The sequence below is a fragment of the Natator depressus genome, chromosome 9 (assembly GCF_965152275.1).
Source record: "Natator depressus isolate rNatDep1 chromosome 9, rNatDep2.hap1, whole genome shotgun sequence".
Classification (NCBI taxonomy): domain Eukaryota; kingdom Metazoa; phylum Chordata; order Testudines; family Cheloniidae; genus Natator; species Natator depressus.
In genome coordinates, this window is record NC_134242.1 from 46,863,112 (window position 1) to 46,884,128 (window position 21,017).

The 21,017-nt window shown below is 45.2% G+C and overlaps 1 protein-coding gene across 1 annotated transcript; it reads right to left on the reverse strand.

The window, feature by feature from the left end:
- Positions 1–2,172: 2,172 nt before the first annotated feature.
- LOC141993713 (coagulation factor IX-like) lies at positions 2,173–18,532 on the reverse strand. Its single transcript, XM_074963257.1, has 9 exons — positions 18,391–18,532; positions 17,757–17,855; positions 15,229–15,389; positions 11,485–11,509; positions 11,212–11,325; positions 8,704–8,838; positions 7,388–8,022; positions 4,414–4,531; positions 2,173–2,747 (listed from the first exon to the last, which is right to left on the reverse strand). Exons 1-9 carry the CDS (start codon positions 18,530–18,532, stop codon positions 2,173–2,175), a joined length of 2,004 nt encoding a protein of 667 aa, XP_074819358.1.
- Positions 18,533–21,017: the final 2,485 nt, after the last annotated feature.

Consider the following 21,017-nt stretch of genomic DNA (forward strand, 5'->3'; position numbering starts at 1 on the left):
AAAGGAAGGCCTGATGTGAGAAGTAGCAGGTACCTGACAATGTCACAGAGAAGCAAACCCATGGACTCTGATCTAGAGCCTATTATTTGAACTTGAGTTGTAGACTGTTGCATTTACTTGCATGGCTTTCTGTACAGTGTCTGTTCAACTACATCCTTCTTATGGGATGCTGAGAATAGATTTAGTTTAAGAATTCCTTGGAAAAAGGTGCAGCCAAATTCCATTTCTGCTACATAAGTGCATGCAACTCTATGGAAACCCATGAAGTTGCACAGTTTGTGTCAGGGCTAAATTTGGCCCTTATGTGTTGGAACTTCCTTTTTCAACTGCTAGGATTTTTCCCGTGTCATTGATGCATGAGTTTTTTGCCAGTACTTTAAGGCTATTTGCTTCATGGTTGAATGAAGCAGTCTGCTACTCCCCACATAGGGGAGGGTTGAAATTTAAAATTGCAGATTGTACGTACTTCCACTTAACTGCCCCAAGAGTTGATTGCCTTTCCTGCAATGAACAGACTTTCATGGGTATTAAATAATCTTTAAAGTTGCATTTGATTCTCCCCCGAGCAGTGACAATTAGAGGTTGAATGCTTTGAGAAGTGTAGGCGAAGGGACACAGATTTCTATTAATTTGGACTCCTATTTCTGTAACTCTGAAAATTGAATAGTAAATTTGAATGTTTGGTCTCATAAGGCCTTAAAAAAAATTAAAGGAGGATGGAATTCTTCTCCATCACCTTCAAATACTGCACAAGGGTGCTGTTTGATGATATTTGAACCCAAGGACACAGGAGTGTGAAGTTCTTTAACATACTGTGGTAACATTCCTGCTTGGTGAGAGGAGATTTCAGAATTAACAATCTTCTTCTAAAGTAATGTTTTGTTTCACCTGTATTTTTATGTAAAACGCTGTGACATTAATTTTTTAAAAGAAACCCTGAAAGCTAACTCCTGCTGAGGGAGGGCTGACTTGGTCCTCTTTCCCCCTGCCCCTTTTGGCTTTTAGACTGTTAGAAAAGTTGTTTCTCATAGCATTACTGGGTTTTCCAAGTTTGTTCACCACTATTTCATGTCTGACAGCAAAATCAGTTGTGTACAGTATGTACATTTTCACAATAAAAGAGCTCATCTGATTTTTTTACCCCATCTCCTGCTCCCACCAGTCTCACTCAGAAAACCACTAATCTTGCATCAGCTGCTGCAAACAACCATCTAACTTGAATGTTACACCCTGTAGAATCATAGAATGATCCATTGTCTAGGGGGTGGAGTGCCTTTCGCTATGGTGCTAGTGACACTTTTTTCCCTCTCTTACATCGTTTTTGCTAGAATGTGTAAAAGGGAAATACCAACAGTGAAAGCTGGCTCCAGGATATGTTCTGTTTTTGACCCATTGTAGGTAACTGCTGCTGGACAGTAGTTTAGAGTCTAATGTGCTTAAATGCCTTGCAAGAAATATCAAAGGACATCACATGAGCAGTAAGATGATTAAACCTGCTTTACTGCATGTTGTTAGTTTGAATAATTGCTCCTACTGGGAATTCTAAGTTTTCCACTACCGTAGTTACTATATTCTGTTTGTTCCTCTCCCTTCTTACTGGGTTAAACGTCCAGGCCTTTGCTACATAAAGTTTCAACTCCCTTTAGAATAAAATGGCAATTTAAAGTTTTTCACCTTATTTTCCTGATTACCATAAAGCTAACATGGTATTAATATGGTTCCTTCACTCAGACTCCACCTCAGTCTTATCATTAGACAACTTGATGAATTCTGAAGCCTCCACATTGCAGATAACAATCAATCATGCTATAAAGTGATTAACTCAGCTACACCACTGTCAACATAGTGAACTGTCCTGAGTCTTTTAACAGTTAATGTACTTTGAGTGGAATAGCTGGAGAACAAAGTTATTTCCTTCCATGGCAAAATAAAGACAACACAATCCCTAAAGCTGTTAAACACTCCACTTTCAACGTTTCTAGGGCAGTGGTTTGTATTACAAAAGTCTTAGGAGCAGCAAATACTGTATTACATTTATTAGGAGAACAAGGAATACTGAATAGACTATATTTAGCTTCATATTGAATAAACTACATTTTTTAAGTTAAAGCTATTGTAAAATTTCCAGTTTTATTACTTGTAGCATTTCTGATGTTTTAGAAATGGTCCTCATTAGAATGAAGGTAAAAATCCTCCTGCATCAGCTAGATTTTCAACCACCTCCTTTATCCATGGTACATAGTTGGCTACCCGCGTATATGCACCATATTTCCTTTCTTCAGCACAGCCCTCACCCCAACTGACTATCCCTAGCAGGTACCAAGTGTTGTGGTAAGAGACAGCAAAGGGGCCTCCACTGTCTCCTTTACAGGCATCCTGGGCTTTGGCAGCATAGCCTGCACAGAACATGTTATCTGTAATGAGCTTCGCTGTTGACTGCCTACACGTTTCCATGCTTACTATGGGCAGCTTGACTTTCATGAGGAAGCGTGTTCCAGGACCTCTGTGATGTGTGGAACCCCATCCACTCACCATCCCCCTAGTCCCTTCCACAGTCAGCAGGGTTGCCAGGTTAGGATTGGGAAGGCAAATGGGGAGTACATACTCATTAAATACAACATCGCTGCTCAAGTAGAGCAAAGCAATGTCACCATTATAGTTATCTGAGTCATAGTGTGGATGTATCCAGCTCTGTTGCACTTCGATCTTTTGTTCTTTCACTTCTCTCTGGTGTTTGTCAAAGTCTCCTGCAATTGAAAACAAAGATGTTAAAGAATTCTAAATCCCTTCTGTAAGAGTTTCATGGGGGGAGCAGCTATGGTAGTAGATTAATGCTTTAGCCTCCCAAATTAAATCAAAATAGGTTACAACACCCATGAACCTAAATATGGAGGTTACAGTCTAAAGCCAGCACTGCTACCACTTTATAATTTGGCATGACAAGATCTATGACCAGCAGAGGGTCGGGGGCACTATCTGAAATTGTTTAGTGTGAGAGTTGGGTCTGCACAACCATGCTTATGAAGAATTTAGATGCATTTTAAAACACCCACCATAATTTAACAACAGGCTCAAAGCTGGTTGGAACTAGAACTAGCTGGTTTATTAGAATGAACACTGGACCTTTTGTTAATTTGCATGGAGACACAAGCCTGCTCAAAGTAGATAATGAAAGTCACGTGTCCTTTGAAATTTCACATCTTATTTTATGTCTACTTGTGTATAGATAGATAAAGAGAAGAGGATACTGATTAAAGTTTTCAGTGCTGCAGGTATTCACAGTAACCAGTTTCTTCTCCAAGAAAACATTATTCCAATTCAAGAGGGAAGAAAAACTCACTAGCCTTAGTATGGTGGCTTGACTCTTCATAGGGATACGGGGCTCTTCTAATTAGGAATTTTCATGACTCCTAATACAACCAGTAGTGGATTTATCCATATAACATGCTGTAAGGGAGGGAAGTACTATCCTCATTTTATATAGGAAGAATTGAGGCACAGCATAGATTAAGTCAGGGGTTCTCAAACTTCATTGCACTGTGACCCCCAACAAAAATTACTACACGACCCCAGGACGGGGGACTGAAGCCTGAGCCCACTCTGCCCTGGGTGGGGGGAGGGGAGGTGCAAAGCCAAAGCCCAAGGGCTCCAGGCCCAGGCAGGGGGCCTGTAACCTGAGCCCCACCACCTAGGGCTGAAACCCTTCGGCTTTGGCCCCCGGCCCCAGCAAGTCTAAGCCAGCCCTGGCAACTCAATTAAAACAGGGCCACGACCTACTCTGGGGTCCCGACCCACAGTTTGAGAACCACTGGATTAAGTGACTTGCCCAAGAAGTCTTTGGCAAAGCTGGGAATTAAACCCAAGTCTCACCTGTCCCAGTCCAGTGCCTCACCTACAGAGCTACTTTCTTCCTCATCATCCAGTTCACCCATTCCTGCTGAAGGGAATTAGAATCCTGCATACAGTTGCTAAGTAAGTTCTGCTGATTTGGTGAGGCAGATGTGACTTGTTACTTCCACCATGACAGAACATAAGAGAAACTAGGATGTTCTGCTCAGAGGGAACTAGGTGCACACACTAGAAGGTCCTGCAGGAAACCCTACGAACAGCCAAACTTGGGCTGAGATTTGTTTTATCAGTGACTCTGGTAACCACAGGCTTGCCCTGTCAGCTAACTGCGGAAACCTGAAGCTGAAAGTAACTCAGTTCCTGCTAGCCGGTTCTATTACATGGTCACAGCAGAGCCTGCGTTTGCAGGGCTGGGAGGTAGAAAAAAAAATCTTTCTATTTATAAACTGAGCAGTGAGAGTCAAGGAACTGGAACACCCCCGATGCCTTTCTAGTCACTTTTCAGAGCAGACTCATGCTTTCATAGTGTCTCTGGGAGCGTGGAGACTTTTCCAGTTCACTCACCTATCGTAACATGATGTGGTTTAACAATCTCAAGGCAGTGGGCAGCAGTGACCACCCAGCGGCTGCTGATTAAACTCCCTCCACAGAAACCATAACCTCTGCTATTTCGGATAAATACCTACAGTGAAGAAACAAGAGCAAGAACACACTCAACAGGACTTATTTCAATGTACTGTAGTAGTTCCCTAGAAACTACTACTAACTTTATGATGCAGAGGATGAAAATGATTGGGGCTAAATCCCAAATACTACACGGGTGTTCAGAATTAATCAGTGTGATGTCACTAGGGATGATGTGTCTAAGGAGTGTAATTATGGAAAGTGATAAGATTGTAAGAACAGAGCAGAATAATCAACAGACCAGGATAGAAATTCAAGCAGAAGGCGATAACCAAAGTGGAAATGTCAGTCTTGGAAAACAAATCTAATGTGAGCTCCAGTACTGGCTGCAAAGCTTTGGAAGATGCTAGAACAAAAGAAAGCAAGGTCAGTGCCAAGAGACTATGATATCCAAACAGTGCCAAGTTTAAACAATGCTGAATATGAAGCTGCACAAGAAGAGCGAAAGTTAAGGGCCAAGACAAGAAACAGAAGTATTAGAAATAATGAAGAAAAGGAGTACTTGTGGCACCTTAGAGACTAACCAATTTATTTGAGCATGAGCTTTCGTGAGCTACAGCTCACTTGAAGTGAGCTGTAGCTCACGAAAGCTCATGCTCAAATTGGTTAGTCTCTAAGGTGCCACAAGTACTCCTTTTCTTTTTGCGAATACAGACTAACACGGCTGTTACTCTGAAATAATGAAGAGGAACTGATCCTGAGCACCCGCAATTTTAGGTCAGTGGGAATTGGAGCCACCGAGCCAGCATCTCTCAGGTCTCCAGATTTATAAAGTTGTGCAAAACCACACACAAAAAAAGGGCAAGGAAAAATGATATTGGACTTCAGGGTGAGCTATAAAGGGTAAAAGTGTGGGGGGCAAGGGGGTGGATATCTCCCCAGGCCCCTCTTTTTAATATTAGATGTCCAGGTGTTGTCTACCCTGAATGGAGTGCTGGCTTTGCTAAAGACTCAACACCATAAACCCTTTAAGCTGAGAAAGATCAAAACACACATTCCCTGAAATTGCTAATAAGGCCTTCACCAAAGCTAAGGGAAACCAGATTTGATATTCCTCATATTTTTAAAGTTAAAATTAAAGAGGTGATGGGGAAGAAATGACTTTTTGGTGGGAAAAACAACAAACTTTCATGCCCTTTTTAAATACAGTATTGTAAAGAAATAAAAAAGGGAACAAGCTATAAAATAAAGCGGTACTACACATTAAAGGCATAGCTATATGTGAACAAGATTAAAGATTAGCATTAAACCTGAATGTTTGGTATTTCATAACGTTTGTGAGCTTGATGCTTATAAATTTTAGCCCTGATTCTGAACTCTTTTACAGTGCTTTGGAACAGAAGTAATGTCACACAAGTCATTGGAGTTACATCTTACATCTGTGTAAAAGAGCCGAGACTCAGGCCCGGTTATTTTACTGTTAAAATATAAAGTAAAATGGAAACACAGAAGTGGAAAAGGACAATGAAGCAAGGGATAGCACTACCTTGGATTCTGTATTAGACCTAGGAGGGAAATTATTCACAAAAGGGTCAAAAGAAAGCAAAGGTACAATATTGTAAAGATAGACCACTACACCAACGGTGTGCATTCAGAAAAAGGAAAATACGCTGCAGCTCATTAAATATAGAGCAGTCAATTGAGTGTGAATAGCAGAAAAAAATCTTTAGCCATCAACTAATGAAGGGAGTACAGCATTTCTGGACTTCCCGCATTGATTTAGATGCAACTTTTCATTCATGGATCAATGAGCCATCATATATTACTTTATTTTGCTGGGATTTTCAAAGAAGCCTAAGAGAGTTAGGCAACCTTAAGCCCATGAGAGACTCTGAAGTCAATTTTCATTGGATTTAATGGGAGCTGGAGGAAGCCCTTAGATGAGAGTAGAAGGAAGTATGTTAAATCACATGTACCTAACTAATCAAGAGGTACTTCAGCTTGATAAAGTGGGTGAAGAGATCAGGTTGGCAGTAGAGAGGTCGACAAGGAAATACTAAATGAAACGCTTCATCTATTTGTAACGTATCGCCAGACACCTTCAAAGGGAAACCTGCTTGACTAATCTATTGCTCTGAAAATAATAAGGGATCCAGAAGAACTTCAGATGACATTGTCATTTTGCCAAAAACACCTGAAAGTTCTAGAAGCAGTGAATACTGCTGGGTAAAATAAGAAATACAGATGAAGAACAAATATGGAGAAGGCCAAACTCATTTTAATTACAAATATGGCCAAAATCACAATGGATAGGAAAGGCTTGGGAGTCTTGCTCCCTGGGCTAACTGCCACATGCTGTTATAAGATAGGAAAATGAAATAAAGAGAAGCATTGTGAGTGAATATAAAGGTCTGTGAAAAACTCAGTATCTAAAAAGTAAGTGCCTTTTCTGCTGATGAGAGACGATGATCCTATTAGATGATCCTATAGAGATGATCCTATTAGGCAGGATGCATGGAGCAGAAACACAGCCACATACCAAGCAGATGATGTAGAAGTTAAAATCTGAACATTGATTCATGAAAATATTTGCCCCTGACCATTGGGTAAGTAAGTAAACAAAGGTGAAGGACATGTTGGAGACTGAAGATGATTGGTTGGCTGTACTGCAAGAAGAGGAGCTATAAGATAGACTATATTTAGGATCCCATGTACACTAATGAATGAGGTAACTACAGTGTGGACCACGAGAAAAGAAGCTGCGGAGATACACTGAGGATCTACGCGGTTCTGTTTGGCCCTGAACAGGGATACTTGGAAACAACTTGATGAGGTCCTGGCTGGGGCACAGAGTGAGCAGCGATAAGGGAAGGAGATGTGGTGTTAATGACTCAATATGCAAGAGAAATATTACCTGCCAGGGACAGTGGCCACGATGGCAGAAAGATCCCCCAGTGATCCTGGTATCATCATGCTCTGCAGTTTGGTAGACTTTTGTCCAGCTGTGTAGATCTCCATCTGTCAGGTTTCCTTCAGCTTCGGTTTGATTGAGGCCATCATGCACATTCTGCCCATCCGCCGACCCATTGAGCCCAGGGGCACCCTGCTTTGCTGTTTCATTGAGTTTGGGGGTGCCCTCCTCTGTCATCTGGTTGAGCCCATGGGTGCCCCCCTCTGCCGACCCATTGAGCCTGGGGGCCTCCCGCTCTGTTGACCCACTGAGCTGGGGGGCATCCCCCTCCACCAAATCATAGAGCCTGGGGGCGCCCCCCTCTGCTGACTCATTGAGTTTGGGGATGCCCCCCTCTGCTGACTCATTGAGTCTGGGGGTGGCCCCCTCTGCCATCCCGTTGAGCTTGAGGGTGCCCCCCTCCACCGACTCATTGAGCCCAGGGGTGTCCCCCTCTGCCGACTCATTGAGCCCGGGGGCACCCCTCTTCACCTTCTCGTTGAGCCTGGGGGCTCTCCCTTCCGCCATCCCATTGAGCCCAGGGACAACTTCCTCCAAAGCACGCATGGATCTTTTAATCAACCCACAGGGAAACTGAGCTGAAAAATAAGAAAAACAGCCTTTGGGTTTCAGTGTCAAGTTTTGATCCCTAAGCTAATTCTGCTCCTCTTCAGCTGTCTGAAGATGGACCATTGACCACCCATTAATCCTCCCCGTCATCCAAATGCACGTGAAGAGGCGTACAATGGGTATCAATTCCTGATAGATCATACACATTGCCTCCACTGGTTCCTAGGCTCTAGGAACCCCGTTACTCATGCCAAGTGCTTTTACTCATTGTACTGTGAGCGGCTGTGTCTGACACCTCCCCAAGCTCCCTGTCTGGTCACTGAGTCAGTGGTGTTCTCCCTGCACTACATGGCACAGTGCGGAGTAATCTCCTTTTCCTTTGCCCAGGAATTCCTCCTTGCTGAGATAATGTTGGCAGAGCCTGAAAGTCCTAGGGGGATATTTGGGCTTTGAGATCAGGGTTTGCCTTCAGTAAAGGGAGTGGAATGAACAGAGTGGAGAAAAAGCCAGATTTTCCAGGCTTGCTGGTGTTTCCATGGGTAAATGAGTATACTTCAATTCTACATCACAGCAACCAGTTTTTCCCATAGATTCATTGGTGCATGTGACAGTCCAAGGGCAAGTGGGCAACCCAGTGAAGAGGGAAGGGCAGTGGCTGTAAACCTGTCCTGCTCTTCAGTCTAAGTAAGCCAGAGTCCCGGAGCCATTACCTGATTGCGTACACCTCTTTCCATCATCACCCAGGTCATAACCCTCTGCACAGGAGCACACCACACGAAGGGAGTGTGCGGTGTCTTGGCAATACTGCCAACAGCCGCCGTTCTTGTACCAGCATTCAAACTTCTCTGCAGGGGAAAGACATTGAATCACTTTGCTTATTGTTAGCTTTGTTAGTCTCTAAGGTGCCACAAGGATGCCTCGTTGTTTTTGCTGGTACAGACTAACACGGCTACCGCTCTGAAACTTCACTTATTTTGAGGAAAAGGCCCAGTAGCACATCAGCATCTCGGCAGCAGGGCTGTAACAAACACATGGAGCCGACGGCAGAGAAGAAATACATCTCTACGCTATTAGATCTACTGGCAGGAGGGGGCGGCGGGACAGAAGAAAAACCACATCCCACAACTAAACTGAACGGCCAAGATGCATGTGTGATTTTGACACACACTGTCTTAACCCTTTCCCTCCCCTTGCCTGTTTATTATTGTATTACAGTAACACCTAGACACTGCAAGAGGATTGGGGCCCCACTGTGCTAGGTGTTATCCTGACAGAGTGAGAGGCAGGGCCGGATTAACGCAGGGGCTTTGGGGGCTGCAGCCCAGGGCCTCAGGCTGAGGGGGGCCCCTCGGCCAGATACGGCCCGCTGCTTCTTTTCATCTGGCCTGTGGCAAGTCTCCACGCCGCAAGCCGGACACTGGTCCTCGAGCCTCGGTGCGCCCCCCCGGGGCTGAAGCCGCAAGCACCAGGTCACTAGGCGAGGGGCGTTCAGGGAATCTCTGAGCGCTGCCCCAAGCAGCAGCTCCGCAGCTCCCATTCACCCTGCCCTGAAGAGCTTACAGTACTATCTATCTCCCTTCTGCGGTGAGTGTGTAAGCACCTGGGGGCAGGGAGCATGCCTTCACTTGTTTCTGGGAGGTGCTGAACATATTGGTGCATGTTATAAACATAGAGATAAGGACAGCTGTACTGAATTGCTTTACCTGTAAGGGGTTAAGAAGCTCAAATAACCTGGTTGGCACCTGACCAGAAGGACCAATAAGGAAAGAAGATACTTTTAAATCTGGACAGAGACAGAAGCCAAGCAGGGACATTGTCTCCTGAAAACATACCTCTGCCACCATGTCAGGGTTCCCTCCCCACTTTGAACTCTGGGGTACAGATGTGGGGACCCGCATGAAAGACCCCTAAGCTTATATTCTACCAGTTTAGGTTAAAAACTTCCCCAAGGCACAAATTCCTTCCCTTGTCCTTGAACAGTATCGCTGCCACCACCAAGTGATTCACACAAAAATTCAGGAAAGGGTCATTTGGAGTCCCTATTCCCCCAAACCCCTTCACCCCCTTTCCAGGGGAGACTTGAGAATAATATACCAAACAATTACCTTTAATTTAAGTACAGACCAGACCCTTTATCTTTAGGGCACTAAAATCAATCAGGTTCTTAAAAGAAGAACTTTATTATAAAGAAAAAAGTAAAAGAATCACACCTGCAAAATCAGGATGGAAGGTAACTTTACAGGGTAATAAAAATTAAAACACAGAGGACTCCCCTCTGGACCCAGCTTCACAGTTACAAAAAACGGGAATAAAACTGCTCTTAGCATAGGGAAAATTTACAAGCTAAAACAAAAGATAATCTAACGCATTTCCTTGCCTCACTTACAATTTCTGTAATTTTTAGATGAATTATTCCAGGTATGTTTTAAGGAGATGTTGTCATTGCTTGGCTTGTCTCTCCATCCGGAGAGGGAACAAAACAAAGAGAGCACAAACACAACCTCCCACCCCCTCACCCCGATTTAAAAGTATTTGCCTTCCTTATTGGCCCTTCTGGTCAGGTGCCAACCAGGTTATTTGAGCTTCTTAATCCCTTACAGGTAAAGTGATTCAGTACAGCTGCCCTTATCTCTATGTTTATGACAATGCACTTGAAAAGATAATAAATAATAGCAACGTAGCTGTAATGAGATGCATTTGGCAAATGTAAGTTCACTGGGGAGATCATTATGGACAAAGAAAGAGTCACTCGTAATTTTTCTTAGTTCCCACTTCTAGTTATTCTGGGCAGTAATTTCCTGCCATGTTCTTTCTTGCAGACTGTAGATGGTGTTTCAGAGGGGAAGGAATCAGAAGTTTTTTGGTTTTTTTTAAAGGCAACAGTGCCACCATTTTGTTCTCGAATGGTTCACGTAACAGGAACTTAGCACATGTTGGTATTGTACACTGAACTTTGGCTAGCGTGTCTGATACATTTGATGAAGCTGATTGCTAAGATACTGGAGCCCCAGTGCATGCAGCTCTGTGATACAGCATGTGTTTTTGTGGTTTTAGGGCACCGGAGGAGCTGTGTATCAATCAGACCAATGGAGTTAATATTAATGTCTTCGTTATAGGTGAAATTCAGCCCTGCGCAGATAGCCAGCACAAGGGCCTAAGGTGAATTTCACCCTTCATCCTTTCTTCAGTAGAATGCCTGTGTGCATTTCCACACTCACCTATTTCACACTTCTTTCCTCCGAACAGTGGGGGACAGATACAGAAATAATCGTAGTGTTTCTGTTTGCAGACGCCACCGTTCTTACAGGGATTCTCTTTGCAGGGATTTAAATCTGTTTGGAAGAAGAGACGCACATTGTGCTACCTTGTCACATACAGTGGCCTGGCATGAGGAAGCGGACACACATTCTGTCTGGGTCGTCTCTCCACACTGACTTGTGGCAACTAACAGCAGTGTAGGAAACAGATAAAAAAATCTCCCCCGCTCCTACCTTTGTAAGCAAACCAAAACTCCATCTGCAAGAAATAATCACAAGAGAGGAAAACATTAGTTAATAGGGCAAGACACATTACCTACTGACTTTAGGAAATAATGGTTCTTGTAGCATTGTTCCTTAACTAATCTATATTGTGGCTGTGGGTTCACCCTTAGCTGCTGAGAGCACCTCTTTCGCTAGCCAGTTAACCGCTGGGCCAAAGTGACAGTTAACTGGTTAAACTAGTAGCGAACCAGGTAGCGAGTGACAGATTATTTTTCTTGCTTTTGCTTTGGAAAATACCACATAGAAAGGCATAAGGATTTTTCCAAAGATTTTCCTTTTTTATCTTGCCAGTAGCCGAGAGTCCTAATTCCTGTGTTCAGAGACTGAAACTTCTGATCTTCTAGCCCGGGACCCCAGACTGGCAGCAGCATACCATTAAAAATCCTGCCCGCCCCGTCCTTGCAGGCAAGCTCCCCCCTCCCCCGCCTCTTCCACCAATGTGCTGGGTTCCTGCCCCTCCTCCTCTCCCTCCCTGCCTCCGATCAGCTGATGGCCCTTGCAAGGGAGCAGGAGCCAAAGCCCGGGGAGGAGGCGGAGAAGAGTGGGGATGGGGTCTTGGGGAAGGGGGGTGGAATCAGGGCATATCCCCTCCAGCCCCCTGCCGTGAGCCGCTCTGGGCAGGGGGCTGGGAGCACCCCCATGACCCTAGCCCACACCCCCAGCCCTCTGCCCTGACCCCTGCACCCCCCCACAACCCCAGCCCTGACTCCAGCACCCCCACACATACCCAGCCCCCCCACACCCAATGCCCTGACTCCTGCACCCCCCTCACATGCCCTCAGCCCTCTGCCCTAACTCCTGCATCCTCCTCACACACCCACAGCCCCCTGCCCTCACTCTTGCACCAGCCACATTCCCACCCCCATCCTGAGCACCAAACGGGAGCTTCTGCACCCACCCCCCCACATTCCCAACTGCACCCCTTGCACCAAATGGGAGCTGCTCAGGTAAGCACTCCACACCCAAACCTCCTGCCCCAACCCTGAGCCCGCTCCCTCATTCTAGCTCCTGGCCAGACCCGACACCCCAACCCCCAGCCTTCTCCTTCACCCCCAGTCCTGTTCTCAGTGCACTCCCACCCTCAGCTCAGTGCAGAGAGAGAGGAAGAGAATGGGCTAGAACCAGGGAGAAGGTACGTACCCACTCTATGTGGGCAGGGCAGGATCCCAGATGGCAGCGGGCTGAGTGGGGCCACTCAGCCCACTGCCGGTCTGGGGTCCTGGCCGCCGGCCCCTCTCAGCCTGCTGCCGGTCCGGGGTTCTGGCTGCCTGCCCCTTGCCAACCAGGGTCCCGGCCGCAGACCTCACTCAGCCCGCTGCCGGCCTAGGTGAACAGAAGCCCAGGCTGGGAGCGGGCTGAGCGGGCCGGCGGCGTAAGATCAGCATTTTAATTTAATTTTAAATGAAGCTTCTTAAACATTTTGAAAACCTTGTTTACTTCACAAATGACAATAGTTTAGTTATATAATACGTAGACTTATAGAGAGAGACCTTCTAAAAACGTTAAAACATATTACTGGCACGCGAAACCTTAAATTAAAGTGAATAAATGAAGACTCGGCACACCACTTCTGAAAGGTTGCCGACCCCTGTTCCAGCCTCTTAATTTATCATCTGGGGCTCTCAAATAAGATTCTATTAAAGAGTTTAACAGGTAACCACCCAGTCAGCTGGTTGAAAATAATTGTACTTCCTCTTTGTTAAGTGCTAAGCTTGCCCATTTCTGGTCTTGACAGAGCCTGTACCTCCTTTATATTATTTCCTATATCTGGGGTGGTGAGGCCTCCCCAACCCCCCACATCTGAAACAAGCTGGTGGGATCTCCAGAATCAGCAAGGACAGTGTTGACATTGGCTAAGATTTTCAAAGTTGATTCGTAGTTTTGGGTACCCAACCTCAGGCACTTTAAAGGGACCCAATGTCCTGACAGTGCTCCACATCCACCCACTGAGAATCATCCTTCAATGCGTCTCAAGTGGGACATCCAAAAAATCACCTATTGCCTTTGAAAAATCTTGATTTCCTTCATGGCATGCTTCAGTAGCACTGAATTACTCAATGAGCCTTCTTGGCACCTTATTCGATGCTTTGCAATTCATCTGAAACCTTGAGTAAAAACTCATGTTCCTTAGAAATGGAGGAATAGGACGTCATAGCCTGTCTGTGCTCTCTTGTTAAGGTTACATAAATTTCTGGGTTGTTTGTTTTATGCTTAATTACATTTTTGGAATTAGCAAATAATAATGATCAAAATCATAAATTTTTTCTACCACTAGCATTCTGGTGGCCTTTGGTCTTGTGGGTTATCATATGTAGGACCCTACCAAATTCACGGCCATGGAAAATGTGTCACGGACCATGAAATCTGGTCTCCAACCGTGAAATCTGGTCTTTTGTCTGCTTTTACCCTATAATACACAGATTTCACGGGGGAGACTAGCGTTTCTCAAAATGGGGGTCCTGACCCAAAAGGGAGTTCCGGGGGGATGGTCACAAGGTTATTTTATGGGGAATCATGGTGTTGCCACCCTTACTTCTGCGCTGCCTTCAAAGCTGGGTAGCCGGAGAGTGGCGACTGTTGGCCGGACGCCAAGCTCTGAAGGCAGTGCCCCCTGCCAGCAGCAGCGCACAAGTAAGGGTGGCAATACCATACCATGCCACCCACCCTTACTTCTGTGTTGCTGCTGGCATCTGGCTGGGGGGCCACCCAATCGGCTGGCTGCAGAGCCGCTCCAGGAGCGGCCGACCCTCTCCAGCCCTCTGCCCTGACCGTGAGCAGCAGTAAGGGTAGCAGTTCCACAACCCCCCACAGTAACCTTGCAACCCCCATCCTCAATTCGTTTGTGTGTCAGGACCCCTACAAATTACAACACTGTGAAATTTCAGATTTAAATAGCTGAAATCATGAAGTTTATGAGTTTTAAAATCCCATGACTGTGAAATTGACCAAAATGGACCGTGAATTTGGTAGGGCCTAATCATATCTAAGGTAACGATTCAGTCATGGGTATTTTTAGTAAAAGTCATGGACAGAGCATGAGCAATAAACAAAAATTCATGGCTTGTGACCTGTCCATGACATACTAGAAATACCCCTGACTAAATCTTAAAGGGGCCGCTGCTAGGGAGTATCTGGGGGGTGGGGGGGCGGAGCCCCAGGGGCCACTGGCAATGGGGGGGTGGGGCCAGCAGCACCAGCTGCCAGGGTCCACTGAGAAACAGCTGCTCTGACTGCCCCAAGGACTGCTGCTCAGGCGGCCCCTGGGGCCCGCCGCACCGGCCACTGCTTTGGCATTTCCCGGGGCCAGCCGCCCGGGGCTGCCCAAGCAACGGCTGCTCCAGGGGCCGCCCCAGCAGCTGCTCCAGGGGCCGCCCCAGCAGCTGCTCCAGGGCATCTGGCTAGGGGGCCGCCTGAGTGGCTGGCTGTGGAGCTGCTACAGCAGCGGCTGGTGTGGCTGTCCCTGGGGCCACCTGAGCAACTGGCCCCAGAGCCAGCTGCTTGGGCAGCCCTCAGGTCAGTCACACAGGCTGCTGCAGAAGTCACAGAGGTCACGGAAAGTCACAGAATCCGTGGCTTCTGCGACCTCTGTGACAAACACGGAGCCCTACTCATATCAATGAGTGAGAACACTTCCTTGTATCTCCCAACTAATCAGCTATTGCTCGCTGCTTTTTCTGAAGTGAAATGCCTCACTGTTTTCTCCTGCGATTGGAAAATCTCCTTTGCCTCCTCGAAGGAGCAGGTTTCCTCAATGCATTCTCTCTCCAAGTTCCCTGGGTGAATCTCCTCCAGGAACTGGTTAGAGCGTTTACGGATCTTCAGCACCTGGTGTGCTGCTTCTTTTCTCACAAACACTATGAAAACAAAATTGGATCCGACCATTAATGCTGTCACAGGAAGCCAAAGCTTCATCTTTAGGCTAGAGATGAGTAATTTATGCTTTAACTTGGCGAAATAACACAGTGGAGGAGACAACTTTCAAAAAATCAAAACAGACTTAAGGACAACTTTACTCAGATTGGTTAGTCTCTAAGGTGCCACAAGTCCTCCTTTTCTTTTTGCGAATACAGACTAACACGGCTGTTACTCTGAAACCTTTACTCAGATTGTCTATGCCCCAACAAAGAGTCAGTATTCCTCTAGGTGGTGATCAGCTGAATAATATTTCAGTGGATTAAAAGACTACGTCATGTAAAAGGAGCCAGCCTCAAAATTCATGACGTTGGGTTAAAGTTCATTTATTTGTGCTAATGACCAGGCATAGTGTTAGGCAGGTCTCAGTTAATCAAGGATTTACTGTGTCCAAATGAAATAAATAAAATTTATCTAAATATTTTATGTCCAAGATATAAAAACAGAACGTTCAGTCCCTCTGCTGTGTCACCTCAGAGATGAAGCGGAAAACTCGGAAGAAATGAAAGAGAACACCCTGAATATATCTCTCAATAAAGCATACCCATCTTCCCCTGTTCTAATGCTTTTTGGCAGAACATTTCTTCCAGTGTAAAGCAACTTTGGACCAAAAAAAAAAAAAGGCTTCTGACAGAACATAGCAGTGGAGGAAAGTCTACAATACATCACCTCCTCCTGCTTAGCTATTGCTTACAATCGCCTTTGTCGGAGAAAAACACAGTTCTCACTCTCAGGTTGGGTGCAGCAAGTCAGATACACTTTATTTTCTCAAGCAATTGCACAGAGGGAGAGAGTGCACTAGGACACAGGGTTTCCCCCACCTAGGCAGGCCTCGCTAAAGATAAACAATTAGAGGAAGCATTTATACCTTTATTACAGACAATAATGAGCACCAGCTGCATATTGTTTATACATATTCCTTCATGATATCTTATTTTTCTCACCAATTTTCTCTTATAGTCTACATTCTATTCTTATCTACTACGAGGTCACAACAGCCTCTCTCGCAATTCTTTTCCCACTCGCTTCTCACAATCCCCGCTTCTAGAAATCTTGCGTTATTAAATCTAGAGTTAGCCTGACTCCTGCTCATTTCAGAGGCCTGCATCCAAATTCCCTTTATCTACTTCCACACCATTGTGAGACCATCAGGGCCTATAGGCAACACCGTAAAAGAAAACTGCTACCACGTGGCTTCCTGCAGCATTGTGAAAAGTTCCCCACCTATCCTTCACTCTCTTCCCATTTTGGCTAAACCATTCTGTACGGACTATCAATCAAATGTCCAACGTTTGGTTTGGCATTTCTGAATTTCACAGGGTCTCTTGTCACTCTCCTGTTGAACAGTGGCCCTGGCGAAATGGGGGACCAATATCAGAGGTTGTTACGCAGTTTTCAGTCTCCTATAGCTAAGCAATCGTATCACTGCACCTCTGCTGTGTCAGACAATAATACAATTCCTGAGTAGGTAAATGACTAGCCCTGGGATCCTGGAACCCAACGAAAGAAACTGGATTGTTATTATTAGCTCATCTTAAAAGAAACCCCCCCAAACCGTAGGAATCGTAATCAGCAGCTTCACTGGATGAGTGAAAGGGAACTTCCCGCTCACCGAGCCAGGAGGAGCTGTCCAAAGCTTGTCTCAGCTGGGAGTCTCTCTGGGCTAAATTTTCAACCTAGCTGTCTGAAGTGAGCCACTTAAATACAATTTGAAGCACTTAAATGCTGACATACGTCCCTGATCCTGCAATCAGATGCATGAGGCTTTTTGCCGTTCCAGTTGCAGGATTGGGTCCTTTGTCAGGAGGCATTGTGGGGTCCAGAGGATAGTGCACTGGGCTGAGAGTCAGGAGACCTGCATTCTGTTCCCAGCTGACTTGTGTATTTTGGCAGGTCACTTCATTTCTCATTACAGCTCTACAAAAGGGGGTTAATGATACTTGCCTTTGTGAAGCGCTTTGAGGGCTACGTAGGAAAAGCACTACAGAAGAGCAAAGTAGTAATATTAAATCACCACAGGTTCCTAAAATACAGATTTAGGTGCCCAACTTTGGTCCTCTGTGCATAACTCATTGGATCCCATAAGTCCAGCAACACAAGGTTACTGGGCCTCAGGTAGGAAGCCCAGATATGGTGAGTTCATGAATAACCATAAATTAATTCTCATTTTTCTCCTGTGCATTTCAAGAAGTGCCTCTCGCCCGCTGAACCTTCAAGATGCTGTGCTCAGAAAATGGGTGCAGTGTAATTTTAAATGCAGGCTCTCAGTGGGAGAAAGTGAAGTTAACAGGTAGTTCAGAAGTTCCTACCTGAAAATGAAACTGACCAGCTGCTGTAGATGGAACACATTAGTAAGAGAAATGTCACAAGTAAGGAACCTCTAGCCATTTTTGTGGCCACGCAGAATCCTCTGGTTTACAGATGGTCACCTGCTGGGAGAAAAGGAGAATGAAGTAGACAGATCCTGGACAAAAACAAGCAGAGAGCAGCACTGTGAAAAAGTGAAAGAGAGAGGGAAAATGGACTCAAGGGAAAAAAGGAGGCGGCAATGCGGAGAAAAACTAGGTTTTGTTAGTCTTATTCATCTGACCTCATTTGTATTCTCTCTCCAAGTGACTGATGATGCACATTGTGATAGGAAGCCAAATGCTCCGCTCACAAGGCAAAGTGCGCAGACTGAAAGAGCCCAGGAAAGTTGCAGAGGATAAAGAGCCTGAGCCAAGTCCATGGAAAGACACTGATTGATTTCAACGGGCTTTGGATCAGACCCAAACTGAGCAGAAACCAGTTCTGTGGAGAACCTCACACCCAGATCTGGTTAACACATTGGCTAGTCAAGCCTGCTGCAGAGCTCCTGATGGGTTTGTCAAGTGACATCCAAATGCTAGACTTTTACACAGCGAGCCACCCACCAATGCAAGCCCACAGGACAGCAACACACACCTGCCAGTAAGGATTCTGAGAGGGAATGACGGGATTTCTTCACACGGTCAAACACCAGGGAACCTTGCGAGTGGGTCAGTGCGGACTGCTTTGGGACACCGACAGCCCCTTCTAAAAGCCAGGGCCCAGAATACATTCGCATTTTGAAAGCGCTGTAATTATAAACACTTACCGTTTTAGAGCACTAGAAGTAATATTTGGATGAACACCAAAGACAGAGATGGGGGCCTAGAGGTTGATCATTAACCTATCACAAATATTGACAGAGGAAGCAAAGCCCTTCGTCCATGGAGCCAACTTGCACTCTAAAGCAAAAATGTTTTGTTCCATCTTTAAATCCTGCACTAAAGGCTGTTTCTCTGCAGTGTGCTTCTTGTGGAGGGTTTTGGTTGTATCATTTATGCTTTTGTGGGAGGGCTTCTGAAATCCCGTATTTTGGCGGTGCATTGGTATCACCTGGTTTGAATGACCCATGAACCTTTCAGCTCGGTAAATATCTACTGCAATGGGTGACCCTCAGATTTGTGTGTGGGCAGCGGGATTCAGAGGAGCCATTTGCTGGACGGCAAATGTTGCCCTGTGATAACCATGGCTATTCATGTTTGCTGCCTTTAGTTGGAACCTTGGCTTAGAAGCTTTGACTAGGTTAGTATTAATAGACAAGGCAGATCCTTCCCTCTAGCTCAGAAGGTAGCAGCCCCAATACTCTCAGGTGCAAAGGTCGCGGGGGTTCAATTTTTTGCAAATGCTTTCCTAACAAGAAACATAATCCTGCATTAATATCCTTTGTTACTCCCTCCACCTTAATTCTAGTCCCAAATGAAACACACTGCGAAAAGAGCGAGTGTGTTTCAGAGGTGTCCAGGACAGCACCAAGCACTTGCCCTTCCCTAGAATTCCACTGGACCTGCTTCAGATAAGCATTTAAGCACATGCTTAACTTTAAGTATGTGAGCAGTCCCACTGAAATCAATGCGACTACTTACATGCATTTAAAAAAGTGCCTTGCTGAATGGGGATTAGATTTCTTACAAGTATTTGCACATGTGCGTTACAATTGGATCACCACATTCCCTGATCCAAGCTGGGAAGGGTGGGTGAGATGCTATCATCATTTACCACAGTGCCTGAATTGTTTGATTTCTTGAAGGCTCATCTTTACTCTCTGCAGTAACATTTATTTTACCAGGTTTAGGGATGAAGGTACAGCCTAAAAAATGTGATTATGTTTAATTTTAGTTTGACTATGAGTCCATCTTGTGATGGCTACTAGGATGATCCGAGGAATGGAAAACTTGTCTTATGAAAGGAGACTCAAGGAGCCTGGCTTGTTTAGCCTAACTAAAAGAAGGTTGAGGGGAGATATGATTGCTCTCTATAAATATATCAGAGGGATAAATACTGGAGAAGGAGAGGAATTATTTAAGCTCAGTACCAATGTGGACACAAGAACAAATGGATATAAACTGGCCATCAGGAAGTTTAGACTTGAAATTAGACAAAGGTTTCTAACCATCAGAGGAGTGAAGTTTTGGAATAGCCTTCCAAGAGAAGCATTTGGGGCAAAAGATCTATCTGGTTTTAAGATTAAACTCAATAAGTTTATGGAGGAGATGGTATGATGGGATAACATGATTTTGGTAATTAATTGATCTTTAAATATTCATGGTAAATAGGCCAAATGGCCTGTGATGGGATGTTAGATGGGGTGGGATCTGAGTTACTACAGAAAATTCTTTCCTGGGTATCTGGCTGGTGAATCTTGCACGTATGCTCAGGGTTTAGCTGATCGCCATATTTGGGGTCGGGAAGGAATTTTCCTCCAGGGCAGATTGGAAGAGGCCTTGGAGGTTTTTTGCCTTCTTCTGTAGCATGGGGCACGGGTCACTTGCTGGAGGATTCTCTGCTCCTTGAAGTCTTTAAACCACGATTTGAGGACTTCAATAGCTCAGACATAGGTGAGGTTTTTCAGGAGTGGATGGGTGAGATTCTGTGGCCTGCGTTGTGCAGGAGGTCAGACTAGATGATCATAATGGTCCCTTCTGACCTTAGTATCTATGAATCTATGAATCTTACTGATTACACAGATCTATAAATAAAGTAACAGAACTGGTTGCAATCTCTATACCAACTAAGGGGCATTAACAAAATACGTGGTGGTTTTGTCCAATAATTGCGAGACAAGGGAATCATATGTGCATCATTCATCTGGACGTGTTGTAAAAGTTAGGAATTAAAGCTCTTCTCCTGCTTCTCTTAGAGTCAACAGCAGAATATCCATTGGCTCCGATGGGAGCAGTATCGTTGCCTGAATTTGCAAGTAACTGAGTCTGAGGGGAAGTCTCACTGAGCTCACGAAGTGTGAACTCTGGGAGAAGACACGGATGAGCGAGTGGATGCAGCAATGTTATAATGACAGCACTGAGTTGAAAGACTGGATTGACTGTGAGGGAGCAAGCTGAAAATTGTGAAAAACTAGTAAATGTGCCACGTAAGGCTGAAACCGTAACCTGGGTTAACGATGATAGAGTTATCCATGCTATCGTTTCCTGTTTCCCTAGTGAGAAAGTACCTCTTTAAATCTTGCCTTTTAAAACTGAAATAATTTCCCCTTAAGCTGGCATATG

What these genes read in the sequence shown, in the direction of transcription:
- LOC141993713 (XM_074963257.1), bottom strand. Translation starts at nt 18,532, where the DNA reads ATGCGAATGTATTCTGGGCCCTGGCTTTTAGAAGGGGCTGTCGGTGTC. An exon ending in CTGGTCAGTTTCATTTTCAG is followed by an intron (nt 15,390 to 17,756) that starts GTAGGAACTTCT and finishes TTGTTTTCATAG; the next exon opens with TGTTTGTGAGAAAAGAAGCA. An exon ending in AGGAAAGAAGTGTGAAATAG is followed by an intron (nt 8,839 to 11,211) that starts GTGAGTGTGGAA and finishes TTTCCCCTGCAG; the next exon opens with AGAAGTTTGAATGCTGGTAC.